This window comes from Macrobrachium nipponense, chromosome 15 (assembly GCF_015104395.2).
Source record: "Macrobrachium nipponense isolate FS-2020 chromosome 15, ASM1510439v2, whole genome shotgun sequence".
Lineage (NCBI taxonomy): Eukaryota > Metazoa > Arthropoda > Malacostraca > Decapoda > Palaemonidae > Macrobrachium > Macrobrachium nipponense.
Genome location: NC_087208.1, coordinates 11,496,254 through 11,515,242, shown reverse-complemented (window position 1 = coordinate 11,515,242; position 18,989 = coordinate 11,496,254). Strand labels below are relative to the sequence as shown.

At 41.4% G+C, this 18,989-nt stretch overlaps 1 protein-coding gene across 1 annotated transcript in view; it reads right to left on the bottom strand.

Moving 5' to 3' along the window:
- LOC135226955 (lysine-specific histone demethylase 1A-like) overlaps nt 1–18,989 on the bottom strand; it is a gene marked incomplete in the record, with an annotated part of 193,084 nt that overhangs the window by 71,933 nt on the left and 102,162 nt on the right. The window contains 3 exon segments of the mRNA XM_064266638.1: nt 9,577–9,729; nt 10,824–11,046; nt 11,179–11,313. Coding sequence (XP_064122708.1) covers nt 9,577–9,729; nt 10,824–11,046; nt 11,179–11,313 — 511 coding nt within the window.

Sequence of the window (18,989 nt, the reverse complement as noted above, 5' to 3'; positions counted from 1 at the left end):
CGAGAAAAAACCCCCTCGCTCTGACAAGTCTTTTGATAGTCGAAAGGCAGTCAGAGCGAGACCGGGAGGTTGTGATGAAACCTCTCGAAGTGGGGTTGTCTGAGTAGATCTGCTCTGCTTGGTAGAGATCTGGGGAAGTCCACTATCCACTCCAGTACCTCCGTGAACCATTCTTGGGCTGCCAAAATGGGGCTATTAGGGTCAAATTTTCGTGCCCTTTGAAGCTACGAATTTCCTGAGTACTTCCCCCAGGATCTTGAACGGGGGAAAGGCGTAGGCGTCTAGGCCCGAACCAAGTCCAGGAGAAACGCGTCCTATTGCAAAGGCTCTTGGATCTTCCACTAGAGAGCAAAAGATCTCTACTCTTTTGGAGAGGAACGTAGCAAACAGGTCTATGTGAGGCCTCCCCCAACAGGGCCACCAGACTTCGGCACATTCTCTGTGGGAAGGACCTGATTCCTCCAGCTTAGTCTGTCCGCTCTCACATTTTTATCCCTTGCACAAATCTTGTGAGGAGTTATGCCTCTTTCCTCTGTCCAGGTTAATAGGTCTTTTGTTAACTGATAGAGGGAGAATGAATGCGTCCCTCCTTGCTTGCGTACGTAAGCCAGAGCCGTGGTGTTGTCCACCGAGTTTATCTGAATCACCCCGCATCTGACTATCTCCTCGAAGAATCTTAAGGCTAGGTGTATGGCTACTAGCTCTTTGCAATTGATGTGCCAGGGACAACCTGTTCCTTTGTCCAGGTGCCTGACACCTCCCTTGCTCCTAGCGTCGCTCCCCATCCGACTCCGAAGCGTCGGAAAATAACACTTGGCTTGGGTTCTGCAGGGCAAGTGACACGACTTCGTTCTTCTGAAGAGGAAGGATCCACCACTTTAAGTGATTTTTTATCTCTTGTGGAATCGGGAAAGTGTCTGAGAGTTGTCCCGTCTTCCAACTCCACACCTCTTTCAGGAAAAACTGAAGAGGGCGAAGGTGAAGCCTCCCCAGAGAGAAGAACTTTTCTCAGCGAAGGACAGAGTCCCTAAAAGGCTCAGATTAATCCCTCGCTGAACTGCTCTCTCTCTCTAAGAAGCTCGAGATTCTTGACAAACCTCAAGTGATTCTCTCTCGCGAAGGAAATACCCGAAAAACCCCGAGAAATCCATATGAATCCACCCAGATAGACCCAAGTTTCAGGCTGGGGATCAGTTGCGACTTCTCGAGGTTCACGAGTAATCCCAGCGATTCTACCATCTTTCTTGTTATCAATAGGTCCTCCAAGCACTGAATCTCCGACTTGGCCCTGATCAGCCAGTCGTCTAAGTAGAGGGAGATGTTTTATTACCTCTAGGTGAAGCCATCTCGCTACATTCGCCATCAGGTTGGTGAAGACCTGTGGAGCTGTAGACAGGCAGAAACACAGAGCCCTGAACTGAAAAATCTTGCCTCCTATCATAAATCGAAGATATTTCTTTGACAAGTGGTGAATGGGAACATGGAAATATGCATCTTGCAAGTCCAGAGAGACCATCCAATCTCCTGGACGAAGTGCTGACATTACTGAGGCGGACGTTTCCATACGGAACTTCTTTTTCTGAACAAAGCGGTTCAGAGCGCTTACGTCCAGTACTGGTCTCCACCCCCCCGATGCCTTTGGTACTAGAAATAGGTGATTGTAAAATCCCGGGGAGTGTGGATCCTGCACAAGTTCGATGGCCTCCTTTTCCCACATTTGCTCTACCATTTGAAGGAGAGTATTTCTCATCACAGGGTCTCTGTACCTCGCTGACGTTCCCGAGGAGTAGAGGTTAGGGGAGGACTGTCCTCGAAGGGGATTACGTATCCTTTCTTAGGACTGAAACTGACCAAGGGTCGGCTCCCCTTTTTTGCCCAGGCTCCTGCAAGTTCAGGAGTCTGGCGCTTACTGGTGCTTGGAGGATCATCAAGTCACTTTCCTTTCTTGAATGGCCTGAAGGAAGACCTTCCTCTCTTATCAGAGCTCTTCTTCCTGGAAGGGGGACGAGCCGTTGCACCTCCACGAAAGGGCTGCTGAGGAGGACGAGAGTCCTTTTTATTCGTCGACACTACAGGACGACTCTTCTTAGATGTTTGGACAAGGAGGTCTTGTGTCGCCTTCTCAGTTAGCGAGCGAGATATATCTTTCACTAACTGAGAAGGAAACAGATGATCTGACAGAGGGGCGAACAATAACACTGTCCTCTGGCTCGGAGAAACAGCTTTGGATAAAAGGGATCCATAAACTGATCTCTTCTTTGAGAAGCCCACCCGCACCAATAGGGAAGCAACTTCACCCGACCGTCTTGTACCGCCTTGTCCAGCAAGACAGGACGCTATGGAGAATTTCTGGGTTTTTAAGAAATTCAACGTCCGGTGGGTTTTTAGACTTATTAGAACAGAAACTCCGAGAGACCAATCCAGAAAATTGAACACTTCTAAAGTGATGAAAAGTCCCTTAAGAAAGTGGTTCAATTCTGAAATGCTCCACGTAGATCTGACCTAGACTAAAGAGTGTCGTCTTGGAGGCATCCACTAGATTCGCAAAGTCAGCGTCTGCCGATGCAGGAAGAGAAAAGACCCATAGTCTCTCCTGTCCCGTACCAAATACCTCTCTTTCCATGGAGTTTGGAAGGAGGCATGCAGAATACTGTTTTCCCAACTCTTTCTTAGTGCCCATCCAAGAATCCAAAGATTGGAGGGCCTTTTTCATTGAAATCGCAGGTTTCATTTTCAGGAAGGCCGAGGATTTCACAGTAGTCGTACTCGAAAAGAGAGAACAAGGAGAAGGAGGAGCGGCTGGACTAAGAGAGTCTCCAAACTCTTTCAGTAACAAGGAGGCTAAAGTCTTGTAGTTCGAGAGTCCCTCATTTGTAGGAAGCTCGTCATCAGACAACTCATCCAAACCCCGATCCGAAGAAGGAGAAAGCTCTCGCTTGGAGGAAGAGTCTTTCCAAGACCTCCTACGATCTGAAGGAGAGGAGCTTCTGTTTGGAGAAGAGTCATCGATTCCAGATACAGTCTATTCGGATCTGCCTCATGGAAGAACTCCGACTCCTGCCTCCTGGCTCCTGGCTCCTACTCCCTGACTCCTGGCCATCCTGACGCCTCCTGACTCCTGACTCCTGACTCCTTACTCCTGACTCCTGACTCCTGACTCCGTCCTAGACTCCTGCCTCTTGACTCCTGGCTCTTCCTCTCCTGCCTCCTGCCCTGGGCTGACTCCTCACTCCTTGCTCCTGCCCTCCTGCTGGGAGACTCCTTGGCTCTGGCTCCTGCTGGTGGGAGACTCCTCACTCTTGGCTCCTGGCCTCCTGGGCCTCCTGGGTGGACTCTTCACTCCTGGGTGGTGCCAGACGCCTGATCGGTCTCTCCGCAACTGATAAGAGTCTTGCGTTTAGACGACTCCTTACGTTTGGTTGACTCCTCGTTCTTGCTAGGAGCCTCACCTCGAGTAGGAGCATCGATCCTGGCGGCAGGTACCTCCACACGTCTGGAGGACCTTTTGATAGGAAGGGAAGTGTCTTTCCTTCGAGGAGGCTCCTTTGAAAGAAACACTCCCTACCCAAAGACAATATCTGTTCCTGCATGGAAACTAGAAACCTTTTAGTAACCTCCTCTTTATCCTCTTCGGGAGGAGGAGGAGGAGGAGGGGAGGAGTCCATGGGCTCCACCTCCTGACTCCTTCTAACTATGGGTGACAAAATAGCTCTTTTTGCCCTCTTAACCTCCGAAGGAGACTTCTCAGGGAAGTGTTCCGGGCTTGAGTCAATAGTCAGAGCCTTCCAACTCCTCTTCAGTGGTCGCGAGCGATCCGAATCCCTCCAATCACGTCTAGGAGACGAAGACCCCGACGATGAAAAACAATCACGCAGGACGCTTTTACAATAGCGATCCCTGGCAGTCTGGGGTGTCACAGAAACTGCCGAAGGGACACCTGATCAGTGGGGATTCTCCACAACCTCCTTACGGTTTTTGACATTCCTTCCTCTGGCATGTGAGCTTGGAAGAGGTGTAGACCTGGGATCGTTGTGGAGCCGACCAGATGCCCCCTCCACTACACTGGGGGACACTCACATCACTGTCCACTGTAACATCACTAGCCTTACCTTGCAGGGCAGCCATTTTGTTTTCCATGATCTTGAAGGCTGCTTTTAGATCCGCAAGTTCTTTCGCTGAATCTACAGGATCTGCAATAGGGGAAGAGGCTGAAAAGGAAGGAGAAGTAGCAATTCTTACCATTGGGGAAGATCCCAAACTAGGAACTAGTTCATTCGATCTAGAACTACTCAAACTTCTAGAAGAAGCTTTCCTCACTCTTTCTCTTTCTAACTTTTTCAAATAATTAGTTAGATTCTCTTCCACTCACTATCACTCAAATGCTCACATTCCTTGCAAGTATTAGTGAAAGAACATTCATACTCCCTGCAACCCTTGCATACGGTGTGAGGGTCTACCGAAGCTTTCGGCAACCTCACCTTACAGCCTACATTCACACAACGTCTCACAACCATTCCAGCGTCAGACATTTTTAATAAAAATCCAAATCAAGTCCACAAAACAGTCCACAAAAGCGTATGCCAATCCAACAATCCAGATACGTCACCAAAAGTCGGTCAAGAAGATCAATTGCCGGTGAAAAAAGAAAATCCAATCGAGAGGAACCAACAACAATGTTGACGGTCCGGGCGACAGAAGAATTCTGATTAGAAAACGGGAATGGTTCCTAGTCCTGCCACCCAGGGCAGGGCGGTAGATCACCTGACCTACCGGTAGCGTGTGCCGCGAAATTTGAATTTCTGTCGGGGACGACGGAGTCTATAGCTAAGTATATATCTGGCAGGGAAGTTGAATGTATAAAATTTATGGCTTACTGTGTCCTAGGAAAAGTGATTACTTGGCGTTTGTTCGGTACTCGTAAGACGGTAAGAGCTGAATGTAAACAATCGATTGGAAGGTTTTTTTTTGTTTGTTTGTGTATTATAGTTAATGATTAATTAATAATTATTTGAAATGAGTACATACTGATTATTTATACATTTTATTGGCATATTCTAAGCTTTTAGCTTCTTAGGTTTAGATGTCAGAATCATAGACTAGGCTACAGTAGCAACCGCTAATATAGGCTAGGCTTATTGCTAAGGGACATATGCTAAAGTCCTAATATATGCAGTAAAAATGGGGTAGAACATTACATGCAGTTGAATATTACTCAAGTATGTACAGTATTTTGCCTTTTTGGAGTCATATTTCTTCCGTCGGATCGGCGTCGTAACCCTAGAACATGTGTTTTAGGCCTGGAAATATAATTTACTGGGGTGTTTTTGGAGGGCTTGGAACGGATTAGCCATTTTTCATGTAGAATATGGTCCAAGATACGAAAACCTCATGATACGAAGGGCGCCTCGGAACGGATTAATTTCGTATCTCGAGGTACTACTGTATAGAGGATTGCGTCAACATCGAGAACAGAGCACTGGGGCAATATCTGAAAACCAGTGAAGATGAGTGCTAAAGAGTGCATGAGAAGAAGGACTAATAAAAGTAGATGAAGACCCAGAAATATACAGACAGGACAATGACAAACAGAACAGAGAACTAGCACAACAAACCAATGCACGGACAATACATGAGACACTAAAGAACTAGCCAGCGATGACACATGGCAATGGCTACAGAGGGGAGAGCTAAAGAAGGAAACTGAAGGAATGATAACAGCGGCACAAGATCAGGCCCTAAGAACCAGATATGTTCAAAGAACGATAGACGGAAATAACATCTCTCACATATGTAGGAAGTGCAATATGAAAAATGAAACCATAAACCACATAGCAAGCGAATGCCCGGCACTTGCACAGAACCAGTACAAAAAGAGGCATGATTCAGTGGCAAAAGCCCTCCACTGGAGCCTGTGCAAGAAACATCAGCTACCTTGATATATGTGGTACGAGCTCCAACCTGAGGGAGTGATAGAAATGATCAGGCAAAGATCCTCTGGGACTATGGTATCAGAACAGATAGGGTGATACGTGCAAATAGATCAGACGTGACGTTGATTGACAAAGTCAAGAAGAAAGTATCACTTATTGATGTCGCAATACCATGGGACACCAGAGTTTGAAGAAGAAAGAAAAGAGAAGGGAAAAAAATGGATAAGTATCAAGATCTGAAAATAGAAATAAGAAGGATATGGGATATGCCAGTGGAAATTGTACCCATAATCATAGGAGCACTAGGCACGATCCCAAGATCCCTGAAAAGGAATCTAGAAAATCTAGAGGCAGAAGTACCTCCAGGACTCATGCAGAAGTGTGTGATCCTAGAAACGGCGCACATAGTAAGAAAAGTGATGGACTCCTAAGGAGGCAGGATGCAACCCGGAACCCCACACTATAAATACCACCCAGTCGAATTGGAGGACTGTGATAAAGCAAAAAAAAAAATAATAATAATAATATGAATATGAATATGAATAATATAACTAATTCAAAATTCATATGTGACAGTATTTTAAAGAAATAAAATACTGTATCCATTCCACTTTTAAAAAAGGATAACTCTCTCTCTCTCTCTCTTAATTACATATGTTTATTTGTTTTGTAATATAAATAAATGACTATGCCTTACAACTAATTTTCAAATATTAATATGATTAATAAAAAAATAGCGATTCCCAGACTTTTTATCCACTTGGAGGAAGGAGGGCGGGGGAGTAAATGACAGTTTGATATACATATTGGCTGAAGGGAAGGAGTCAGCATCTAAGAGTTACTCTCTCTCTCTCTCTCTCTCTCTCTCTCTCTCTCTCTCTCTCTCTCTCTCTCTCTCTCTCTCTCTCTCTCTCTCTCTCTCTCTTTGTTATTGGCTGCAGATATATATTTTTAATGGTAAAATGTGTAAGATGACTTTCAAATGATATTAATAATAGTATAACCTCAAAGATTAATACAGCAATAAGTTAGTAATTTTAGGTATATTTGAAGTAGGATGTTATTTAAGGTATACATCTGGTATCTGAACTTTCAAGATGGGCAGTTATAAGCATTATTATTGGTAGTTCTAACTATTTGCGGGTTTTAACTATTCACGGGGGTGTCTGGTACACATTCCCCGCGAATACAGGGGGAACACTGTATTTTATAATCAAATTACGTAAAGGCTTTTGCAATATCGATAGCTCCCCAGTTATCCTTAATATCGGGATTCTTTCCAATTTAAAGGAATACATTTACGAGGATCTACTTTCAATGGGTATTACTAAGCTAATAATGATGTCTCATTATAGAGCACAAAGCGCCTATGAAAAGTGCCCCTATTTTACAAGGATATTTTATGAGAAAAAATTTAATATCATAACACGTACTGAAAGATATTTTAAAGTTATTTTGTATACGGTATTCCAGTAGACTCTGTATTATGGTTTGTGTACATCTGTTTACGGCTGCTCACAGCCAATAGCTAGCAACTTAACTTAGGAAATTTTTCTGAAGTTTATTATAACAGACATAATTTGGCTTATTTTCAATATTTTATGAATTTCCTGTAAGAATTAGACATTATTTTCAATGTTTAATTATTAGCAACAATAATTACGCCTACCCCTCACAGTACACACATACTACATACCTAACCAAGCCTATGGCGCTCAGTCAACCATCGTATCATGGCCGAATTAGGCGTACGTAGGGCAGTTTATTTTACTACAGTATATATTTGAAAATAAAGAGTGTGTTGAATGGTATGTTATTTAATACTGAACTTATTTAATTAGAATTTGTGTATTTATGGGTAATGTTTTGTATAAAAAGGCAAGGTTAGGGTAATAACTGGTGGTCAAGAACAGATTAATCCATTTTCAGTTATTTCTTATGGAAAAATTCATTCAGATCTCGACAAAATCGTATCTCGTTGCTTCTTCTGGAACGAATTAACATTATGGTCCGGGGCTCTACTGTACAGTAATTTTTTACTATCATAAGATGGTTGAAATGGAAGCAAGCCGCTGTAGTTTCGGATTCGGTTCATAGCAAATCAGCTGTTTCTGGCTGTATGCGTTTACACAAGTATAAAATTACTGACAGTTTAAGTATATAGTACTCAAGTATATCTTAGTTTTACCAGACCACTGAGCTGATTAACAGCTCTCCTAGGGCTGGCCCGAAGAATTAGATATTTTTACATGGCTAGGAACCAATTGGTCACCTAGCAACGGGACCGACAGCTTATTGTGGGATCCGAACCACACTATATCGAGAAATGAATTTCTATCACCAGAAATAAATTCCTCTGATTCCGTGTTGGCAGAGCCAGGAATTGAACTTCGGACTGCCGGATTGGCAGCTGAGAGCGAAAACCACTCATACTGACAATTTAGCTTTCTCTTTTACTCTTTTTAACTTAACTAGAAGATGGGATACACAAAGAGATAAAGGAAAAGGGATTAGCCAAACCAGAAAATAGGATAGATAAACAGGAGGAAAAGAGGTTAGCCTAATGTAATTTGGTCTCAAAAATTGAACTAACATGTTACATGAGATACATTATCAAATCATTGTTTTAGGGTGAAAATTTGGGGGTTGCATGATATGCGAGATCGCATGTTACACGAGTATATACGGTATATAAATTGGTAACATTTACGACTGTCTTGTACAAGATGCCCCACAAGGGGTTGTAAATAGTCATTTCCAACTTCTCGTGGAAGGTAGGGAACATTTTTAAACAATTTTTTTTTCTTTTACCATGTGCATTTGCATATCTTCCTCTTTCCATTGGTTTTTTCGAAAGTTTGCAGACCTCAAAGTTTTGCCGGCATGGGGTGCTGTATATCGATTTATTACCCCGGCGCCTAAGGGATATGAATAAATCCATGAATAGGCAAAATTTCCACGAAAATTATTTGGAGTTATGTTCTAAATAAAAATTTGTGAATAGGTGAATCCACAAATCCTGAACCGTGAATAGTTAGAGGTCCACTAAAATGGCAACTACTTACCCTTATTTGCACCCACCCCGAAAGTCAATACCGCAACAGTGTAACATTCAGAATACTTATAAACAACCACCATCACATTTTAAAATGAGAAGAAAAATTAGCAGCCATCATTCTCACTGCAGCCATATTCAGACAAGAGAAAAGCTAGTCATTAAAAAAAAAAAAAAAAAAAAAAAAAAAAAAAAAAAAAAAAAAAAAAAAAAAAAGAAGAAAGAAGAAAGGCTAACAAAATTTTTCAATGGGCAGATCCCTATTAAGAAAAGTCCAGAAATCAAATGAAGAAAAATTGATACTAATCTTCATCAACAGGACCAGCATTTGCCAAAGGTACACTGATATTAAAGACAAAAGTTTGTATTCTCATAAAACAATAGGGAAAGGATGAAGATCTAGACTTGATGAGAATTTGGACTGAAAGAGCACATGAAAGAGGAGAATGTAGAGAACTCACTTAACATTCAACCTATTTAGGAAAAACTTGATGAACATACATCTATGATGATACTAAGGTTATTGAATAATGATAGAGCAATGCAAGAGAAAACTAATTAACAATAAAATTAAAGTAAAAGGCACCTTACCTTTGTGCGTTGCAGGGTTGGAGTGATTGCGGGCATTAGAAACAGTAACTTCTACACCTGAATTAGTGTATGAAATTTTCCTGACAGCAGTATTTAATCTTATGTCAAGACCTTCACTCAATGCCACTGGGACACAAGAATAACCGTTGCGAACTATGAAGCAGCATAAAGAAAATAAAAAATAAAAAAAATTAACACATGAAAAGAGAACCTGAAATACACTTACTACTACAAAATACTTCATATCATCAACAAAAATGAAATTCAACATGTAAAGATTACAAAAAATGGCTAGTCAATGAGCTCAAGTATAATGCAGTTTACCCCTTAGATGGACAGATTCCCTCACTTGAGTAGTAAAAACAGGTTTTGGGTGGTGGACAGATCCACTCAAATGTGCATCAATATTATACCTTAAATGGACAAATTTCCTCACATGAGTAGCAAAAACAGGTTTTGGGTGGTGGACAAATCCACTCAAATGTCCATCAATATTATACGCCAACGATTTGAAGGAATTGGGCGGGGAAAGAGTTTCCGTTACTTCTATAGCCCATAAATTCAATAATGCCAACTTTTAGACTGGCTAAATTCAAGTGGGTAGCTCATGAGAGTTAGTTGTGATCTTGACTTGAGGGGAGCTTGTACTACCGCCTCTCTCTCTCTCTCTCTCATATGAGGTCTTTTTATATATTTGCTCATACATACACCTAGGTATTGCTGTTGGTTTTAGTTCTTATCTTTTATTTTAGTATGTCAGTTGTAATTGTAATTTTGTAAAGAAAAGTGCAAGGAAATATTAGAAAAGACATGTATAATCCAAAAGAGTCACTGCATCTTCGATCTCAGTAAATTTACGTATATATTTTACGACAAATATAGTAGTACTCAGAATTTGTTACTGATTTTATTCTTATCTCTTATGATATTGTATAAGCTGTATTTATAATTTTACAATATAAAATAAATTTATCTATTACAAAAAGCACATATAACTAACTTGGTAAAATTTACAATTGTCTTGTAAAAGGACCCCACAAGACATTGTAAATAGTCATTTTCAACTTCTCTTAAAAGGTAGGGAAATTTTTTTTAGAATTTTTTTTCTTAAACCTTGTACATTACCTGGCTTGGGGTGCTGCACACTGATTTTTTAGCCAGGGTCGTAAGAGTTACAAAAAATCCTTAAATCATTGGCAACCTCTATTTAGAGACAGCAACCATGGTAAACCATGTAGTCCTCATACCTGTCAAATGACTCCCAGAAAATTCAAAATCATCATCTTGGTCCCAATGCTTCAGTGACAAGTTGGATAGTGGAGTAGCATTAGCAAATTCAAGATTTGCAAAATGCCAATCAAGAATCTGTCTATCTCGCGAAGACAGATACACATCACTAGGTGGTGAAGCTTCTAATTCTTGCAGTTTATCTTCAATTTCACGCTGCTGCTCAACAAGTTGATCCCATTCCTACAAAGTTTAACTATATATGACAAGAGATCCTCTGCTGACTTTGCATTACAAAATAAATAAAGGGCATTCATAAAATATTAACATAAACCAGCCATGATGACAAGAAAAAAAGGACAGTGAACAACTTACCTTACAAGCATTTTGTAGTTCTCGTAACTTAACTCTATAGACAAACTCATTCGTAATATTACGAGAATTCCTTTTTTCTGTTAGCTGCTCATGTTCCTTATGTAACTGGCCAATCTTATCGTGGAGGCTATGTAGCTGAAAATGTGAAGAATAGCATTAAATAAAAAGGATAATGATTATAATCATAATATAAAAGTATGGGCATTTCCTCAAAATTTTGTATGAAGGTAAATTCAGGGATAAAAAGTACCTGCAAATATCATTAAAAAAATTATTCATAATAAACTCTGGAAAAATGATAAGGAATGTGAATGCTTATATAAATTTCAAGACTTGTATTTTCCAGTTACTTATCTCAACAAAATATGCCTGCAGCCCTAATTTAATAATATCTGTTTATTCACATACACTACAACTTTGATACAGGCAGTACCCGGTTATCGGCAGGGTTTCCATTCTGATAGCTTGATAAGCAAAAATCGCCGATAACAGAAAATCAGCGAATCTTGGTGCTTATCGGTGCCGATAATTGGTCAATGGCACCTCTGTTAGGTAAGTAATGGCACCAATCTTCTATTATCAGCGCTAATAACTGGAAATTGGTACATTTCAGCACAGAAAATCAGAAAACATTGTGCACGACAATCGCCATAAAACCAGATCACCGATAACCAGGCACTGCCTGTATAATGGAATCTGACCTAGCAAATTCTCTGCATAGCAAACTGGCTGAGACAGTCTAGTGCAAGTGTGTTTTTATTATGCTAATCATTAGGCATCCTATCGTTTTTCTTTTGTATCAATGAATCTGTTAAGAAATTATTGCTAAAGGAAACCGACTTTCAGCGATATGCATTAGGGCATATCCGTAAATTACACATCCACATTAATGTTTGTATTTTCCATAAAAAATGACAAATTTTTTATTAATTTGTACTTTTCATAGCTAACAAACCTGAGGTGTTAACATCACAATAAATATTCAGCCATCAGTTGGAAAACGGTTAAAAACAATAAAAAATTGTATATGTAAGGAATCTGTGGCATCTGGCATTTAATATGTAGATGAGGTGGAAGCAGGTCAGTGATCACGATTAAACCCTGAAACGGGTTTAGTCCTTCTTCCAACCCAGGATAAGATATGAGGGGTGGCTAAAGGTGGGCAGTCAATGTTACGACCTCAGCTATAAAAAATAAAAATTAAAAATTCTTTATTTGTTCATATGTGGAACAAAACTTCGGTCTTACCATTAAGATAGACTACATTGGAGGGAGGTATGAGAATCCTGAACCAACTGGAGGTTTGGCACACTTGATCACTCTTCTTAGAAATGAGAAGTCTAAAGAAGACCTCAGCCTCTGAGATGTTAGATATACAGTAATAACTTGAGATAGGAGTTTAATTCATTCTGTAACCGAGCTTGTAAGTCAATCTACTTGAATGTCAAACAAATTTTTCCCATTTAAAATACCTGAAATAGATTTAATCCGTTCCAGCCCTGTGAAACATCACCAAACCATCCTAAATTATGAAAAGTCATGTTTTTAATTAAGAGACAAACATGTACCGGAAATCTCCTACTAGGATGGGGGTTGGGTTCCAAAAAACCCATTGTTTGAAAATGCTTAGCCTGCACAAGGGTAATCAGTACCATCTTTACATATAGGGTAGCCTAGCCTACACTACATAGTATACTTTATACATATACAGTATAATTATTAATTTCAGCTAATTCTCTACATTTGACACATATTGGCTTATGATAATTCAGTACAGAGAAAAACTGAATAACATTAACTAGAGTTAGCCTAGTGTATAACACATACAAATATAGTAGGCTTAACCTACAGTATACTCTATACATATACGGTAAAGTAATTTATTAATATAAGCCAATTCTGGAGGTTCAATGCATTCTGACTATAATAGTAGAAAAAAGAATGGACACGAAAAGAGAATCGGACTCGGTCCGACATCAGTATAATTGAGCATTGTCAGGATGCTTGATGGCTACGTACACTGTAATTATAAAATAAAAACGTAACAAACATGTATCTTTTAAAAAGTTGTACATTACTTCACTGTATCTAATAATATTGTATGTGTTCTCATACTACTGTATTTTAAAATACTAACATATAGTAGTCAATCTTTTGGTTTCAAAATCAGCTGATGTCAAATACGAGTTAATTTCGGCGTATTTAACTCAATTCTGAGCGAAAACATTTTATTGCCTCTAGTTAGCATAAACGAATATCTAGATACATTACCACTTATATGAGACAAGGTCATTTTCCATTATATGACATGTTTTTAAGTCAAAACATGACATTAATAAGTCTTGTTGTGAACTAAATTCTTTTTTTCGTTAACAGATTGAGGGGCAAGTTTATTGTGTAAAGAACATTTATGTGATTCCGTTCGCTATTTTCACTTGATTTCATCGTAATACAAGCTATGTTATCTGTTACCAGCATGAAAACAACAGTAAAATGTGTTCTTTCAAGCCCCGTAGCTTTGATTAATATTATTTTCTCTCAATTTTATGTGCAGTTGTTTTTGATGGCATAAGGTTTATCCTTGTTGCCAATGCACGATAATAGTCATTAGCAGCTTGAACAGTTTTCTCAGCTTCAGCTACAATTTGGTTTAAATTTAACAGTGCATATATATTTCCTTGCCGATCTTTGATCTATAAAATATATCGGTCCTATTCTACATAACGTCATTTTTAACATAACTACAGCAATTGTTTACTATCATACGATGGTTAAAATACAAGCCAAATGGATATTGTTGTTATCCATCCAATTCTGTTGTACTTAGCAAAAAAGTTGTTTCTCATTCAGTTGTTCATGGCTTTACACATTTATGCATGAGTATGTAAAACATTAAAACTACACTTTCATCAATCTCTTTCACTGTTTTTGAACTTATTTAACTAGAAGATGGATTTGCTTTTGCCTGCCTTTTAAAACGTTAAATGTGACAAACAAGTGCCATTAAAAAGTGCTGGTTGTGCTGATGCTGGACCTGTGCGCCAACTAGCGCAGCCTCCCGAAGCACTTAATATTATTTGTAAACTAGTACTGTATATTATTATTCTACCATAAAATGTAGTAATGTCCTTAAAGATATAATTATACATTCACTTCCAGCCCAAACAGAGGGCGAGAGTTACCACTAGGACATACTAGTATCTCGTGTGGCAAGAGAGAAGGAGGAGAGATGAGAGAGAGAGAGAGAGAGAGACAGGGAGAGAAGAGAGAGAGAGAGAGAGAGAGAGAGTTATCCTTATTTAAAAGAGTGAAATGGATAGAAAATTGTACTTCTTTAAAATACTATCACATATGAATTTTGAAATTAGTTATATTACTATTATTATTATCCGAAAATATTAATAAACATACACATGTACCATTGAAATTCTCTCATCTCAGTAAAATAGACAGAGAGAGAGAGAGAGAGAGAGAGAGAGAGAGAGAGAGAGAGAGAGAGAGAGAGAGAGAGAGAGAATTTATATGATCCTGAGAGGGCAACACACTCCCCCTCCTGACTTGACAGTTGTTGGACCCCAGCCAACTCAGCTTGGCTACGTGTGGAGTTCAAAGACAAGACGCGGGGTAAAATGCATTTTCTTTCATTCTTACATAATTTTTTTTATTGGTAAAATGCATTTTCTTTCATTCTTACATAATTTTTTTATTTATAAACTAAAATCTTGCTAATTCACTTTAGTATTTTCTTTAATGAATTTATATTATTGCTGTTTACATTAATATTGATATTTGAAAATTAGTAAATCATTTATCATCCAAAAACATACATATCTGTAAGAGAGAGAGAGAGAGAGACAGAGAGATGAGAGAGAGAGAGAGAGCGAGAGAGAGAGAGAGAGAGAGGAAGAAGAATTAGAGAGATAGAGAGAGAGAGAGAGAGAGAGAGAGAGAGAGAGAGAGAGAGAGAGAGAGAGATTATCGTGGTATTTGTAAAATACTTTCACATATGATTTTTGTAATTACAGTTATTATTATTGTTAATATTATTATTATTATTATTATCATATGAAAATATTAATAAACATATTATACATATGTGTGCCATAAAAATCTCTCATCTCAGGGGAGAGAGAGAGAAGAGAGAGAGAGAGAAGAGAGAGAGAGAGGAAGAGCGAGAGAGACGAGAGAGAGAGAGAGAGAGAGAGAGAGAGAGACCTGGAGTTCGAAAGAAAGATGCGTGAAGACTGGGATTTCCTTCATTCTTACATAATTTTTAAAATTTATAAACTAAAATCTTACTAATTCACTGTAGTATTTTCTTTATTGAAGTGATTGCTCTTTACATTAATATTAATATTTGAAAATTAGTCAATCATTTATCATACAAAAAGCATACATCCCTGTAAGAGAGAGAGGGAATTATTAGTTATGTGATATCATTTAATCTTATTAAACTTACTAATAGAGTATTGATCAATATTAATATTTTAAAATTAGTAAATAATTTTTGTATCATAAAAATGTATTTAGGCATGAAAATAACATCAAAATACACTAATTATTGATTATTTATCGTCGGAAAATCCCGCGAATAGGCGAATTCCCCGCAATAATGGGTAGATATGGTCCAGAGAAAAATCCGCGAATCTGGAGAACGCGAATATGAGGGCCCACTGTATAGAGAAAATTTTGTGGACAATATCCCGAAGGTAATGCGAGGTGAAGGTAATCTGGTGTGCCCATAACCCCGCCTTCAAAACCTGCTGAACCGAAAGGTTCTTCCGGAACATGAGGGACGGGGCAATGCCCGACCTGTGAGCTCTCGGACGAAGGGTACTGGTGTTGTCACCTGCAGCAGAGTACACCTTCCTGATTGCCTCAGGAAGCCAGAAAGAGACAGTGTTCTTGGACACCTCTTTCTTGGAACCTGCGGTGCTAACGAAGAGTCGTCGACACTTAGGACGAAGATGTCGAGTCCTCTTCAGGTAGCGCTGTAGTGCTCTGACTGGACACAGTAGCAATTCGTCTGGGTCATCACCAACGAAGCCAATGAGGGAGGGGATGGAGAAAGACTTGAATCTAGCATCAGGGACTGAAGGATTCTGAGTCTTCGCTATGAATTCCAGGACAAATTCTAGTGTAACTGATTGCCAACCTCTTATGTGTTTAACATCGAAGGATAGTCCATGGAGTTTGCCTACTCTCTTCGCCAATGCCAGGGCCAGCAGAAAGACGGTCTTGAGGGTCAGATCCCTGCCTGACAACTCTCGAAGTGGCTCGTACAAGGCACGAGTCAGGCTCTGCAGAACGAGAGTCATATCCCACGCAGGAGGCCTGAGATCCCTGGGTGGGCAAGACCTCTCGAAGCTCCTCATGAGGAGAGAAATCTCAAAGGAAGACAAGATATCTTTCCCCTTCAGCTTGAGAACTAAGGCTAAGGCCGCCCTATAGCCCTTTACCGCTGAAACGGAGAGGAGCTTCTCTCAGTGAAGGTAGACTAAGAAGTATGTGAACTGCTGAATAGTGGCTCCAACCAGAGAGATACCCCGTCTGCGACACCAACCACAGAAGACGGCCCACTTTCCCTGGTAAACTGCTGCAGAGGATTTCCTGAGGTATCCAGGTATTTGTCACTGCTCGACGCGAAAGGCCTCTTGCTCGAAAGAGATGGTGGATAACCTCCAAGCATGAAGACACAGGGACTCTACTGCTTGATGGTACTGTTCTACATGCAGTTGAGACAGCAGGTTATGCCACAGGGGTATCTCTCTTGGTGCCTCGGAGAGAAGAGCCAGAAGGTCGGGATAGCAAATGGCCAGTGCCTCCAGAATCATCTGTAAATTCTGCATGATCCGCACCCTGTTGAGCATGGCTTGAATCAGGCATAATGGGGAAAGGCGTAAGCTTCCAGGTTGTCCCACGGGTGTTAGAAACCGTCCTCTGCTGCTGCCCACGTGTCCGGCACAACCAAGCAGAAGATTTCCACCTTCCTGTTGTACCAGGTGGCGAACAAGTTTATGACTGGACGCCCCCATAAGCTGAAGAGCCTTTCCGCTACATCCTGGTGTAGGGACCACTCTGTTCCTACCACCTGATTCTGGCGGCTGAGCTTGTCTGCCACTACATTCCTCTTGCCAGGGATGTACCTGACTGACAGCTCCACTGAGTGAGTCACTGCCCACTCGTGCACCTGCATTGTCAACCTGTGGAGCTTAAGGGAGACAAGTCCCCCTTGCTTGTTGATATATGCCACTACCTTGGTGTTGTCGCTCATCAACACCACGGAGTGTCCCATCACTTGTTCCCGGAACTCCTGGAGAGTCAGGAAGGCTGCCTTGAGTTTGAGAATGTTGATGTGAAGGTGCTTGTCATGATCGTTCAACACTCAGGCAGTCAGCAACTCTTCCAGGTGTGCGCCCCACCCCTTGTACGATGCATCCGAGAACAGGAGCATGTCCGGAGGGGGAGTGGTCAGCTCCACTCCTACCGTGAGGTTCCTGTCGTCCAGCCACCAATCAAGGTCCTCCCTTACCTCCTGTGAGAGAGGAACAAGGAGAGACCAAGGATCTTGTGACTGGGGCCAAAAGTTCCAAGTCTCCATTGCAGAGACCGCAGGTGGACACATCCGTGGGGGACCAGCTTCTCCAAGGACGACAGGTGCCCGATCACAACTTACCAAAGTCGAGCAGGTTAACAGCTGCGCTACCTCTCTGAACTTGCTGATACGAGAGTCCGAGGGGAAGACTCTTGCTGCTACCGTATCTATCAGTATGCCCAGGTACAACGTTCTCTGCTTGGGTTCGAGATTGGACTTCTCCGGGTTTATCAGGATCCCTAGATTCTGACTAAACTCGAGAAGTTGATTCCTGTCCTGTAGCAACTGCGACCGGGAGCTCGCCAGGACCAGCCAATCGTCAAGATACCTCGTGAGACGTATCCTGTTCGAATGTGACCAAGCCGAAACCAGGTTGAACACTCTCGTGAACACCTGGGGAGCAGTCAAAAGTCCGAAGGATAGTGCTTTGAACTGGTAGATCGTTTCCCTGAGGACAAAGCAGAGGTACTTGCAGGACGACTGGTGGATGGGTATTTGAAAATACACATCCTTTAGAACAACCGTAAGCATGAAGTCATTCTCCCTGATGGATGCCAACACCGATCGTGCTGTTTCCATCTTGAACCGAGTCTGGTGAACAAACCGGTTCAGGGGAAAAAGGTCTACAACTAGTCGCCAACCCCCCAAGCCTTCTCTACAAGAAAGAACTTTGATAGCGCTCTTGTTCAGCATTGCTTGCACTTCTTGCAGCAATGCCTGGTGTTTTGCAGATCCCACTACATAGGATAGAAACTGGACCGAGTGGTTGGTGAGGGGTGGCAGGGACTCGAAGGGAAGCATATAGCTCTCCCGAAAGACATCTACTACCCAGGTCTCCGCTCTGTATCACTGCCATGTTGCCAAATGGATCTATAGGCACCCCCCACCACCAATAGCAGCAGCTGGGGGGGGGGGGGGGGGGGGACGGGGGGGGGGGGGGGGGGAGGGGGGGGATGCCAGCCCTAGCATTTCCCCACGTTCTTCTTCTTCCCTTTCCTTCTTTGTCAAGACAGGAAATCAGTCTGAAAGGGGCGAGAAGACTCGTCTTTGGAGGAGGAAGAAGGCTGGGTCGTTCCTCTGGCTCCCTTCAAAGCAAAAGACTTCTTCGGGGCTGAGGAAGTGCTAGCCTGACTCGAAGGTCTGGCCGCAATAAACGTGAAGTTCCATATGCTTTCGCTACTGCCTGGTGAACAAGCCGGTCCTTATCCTCATCCCG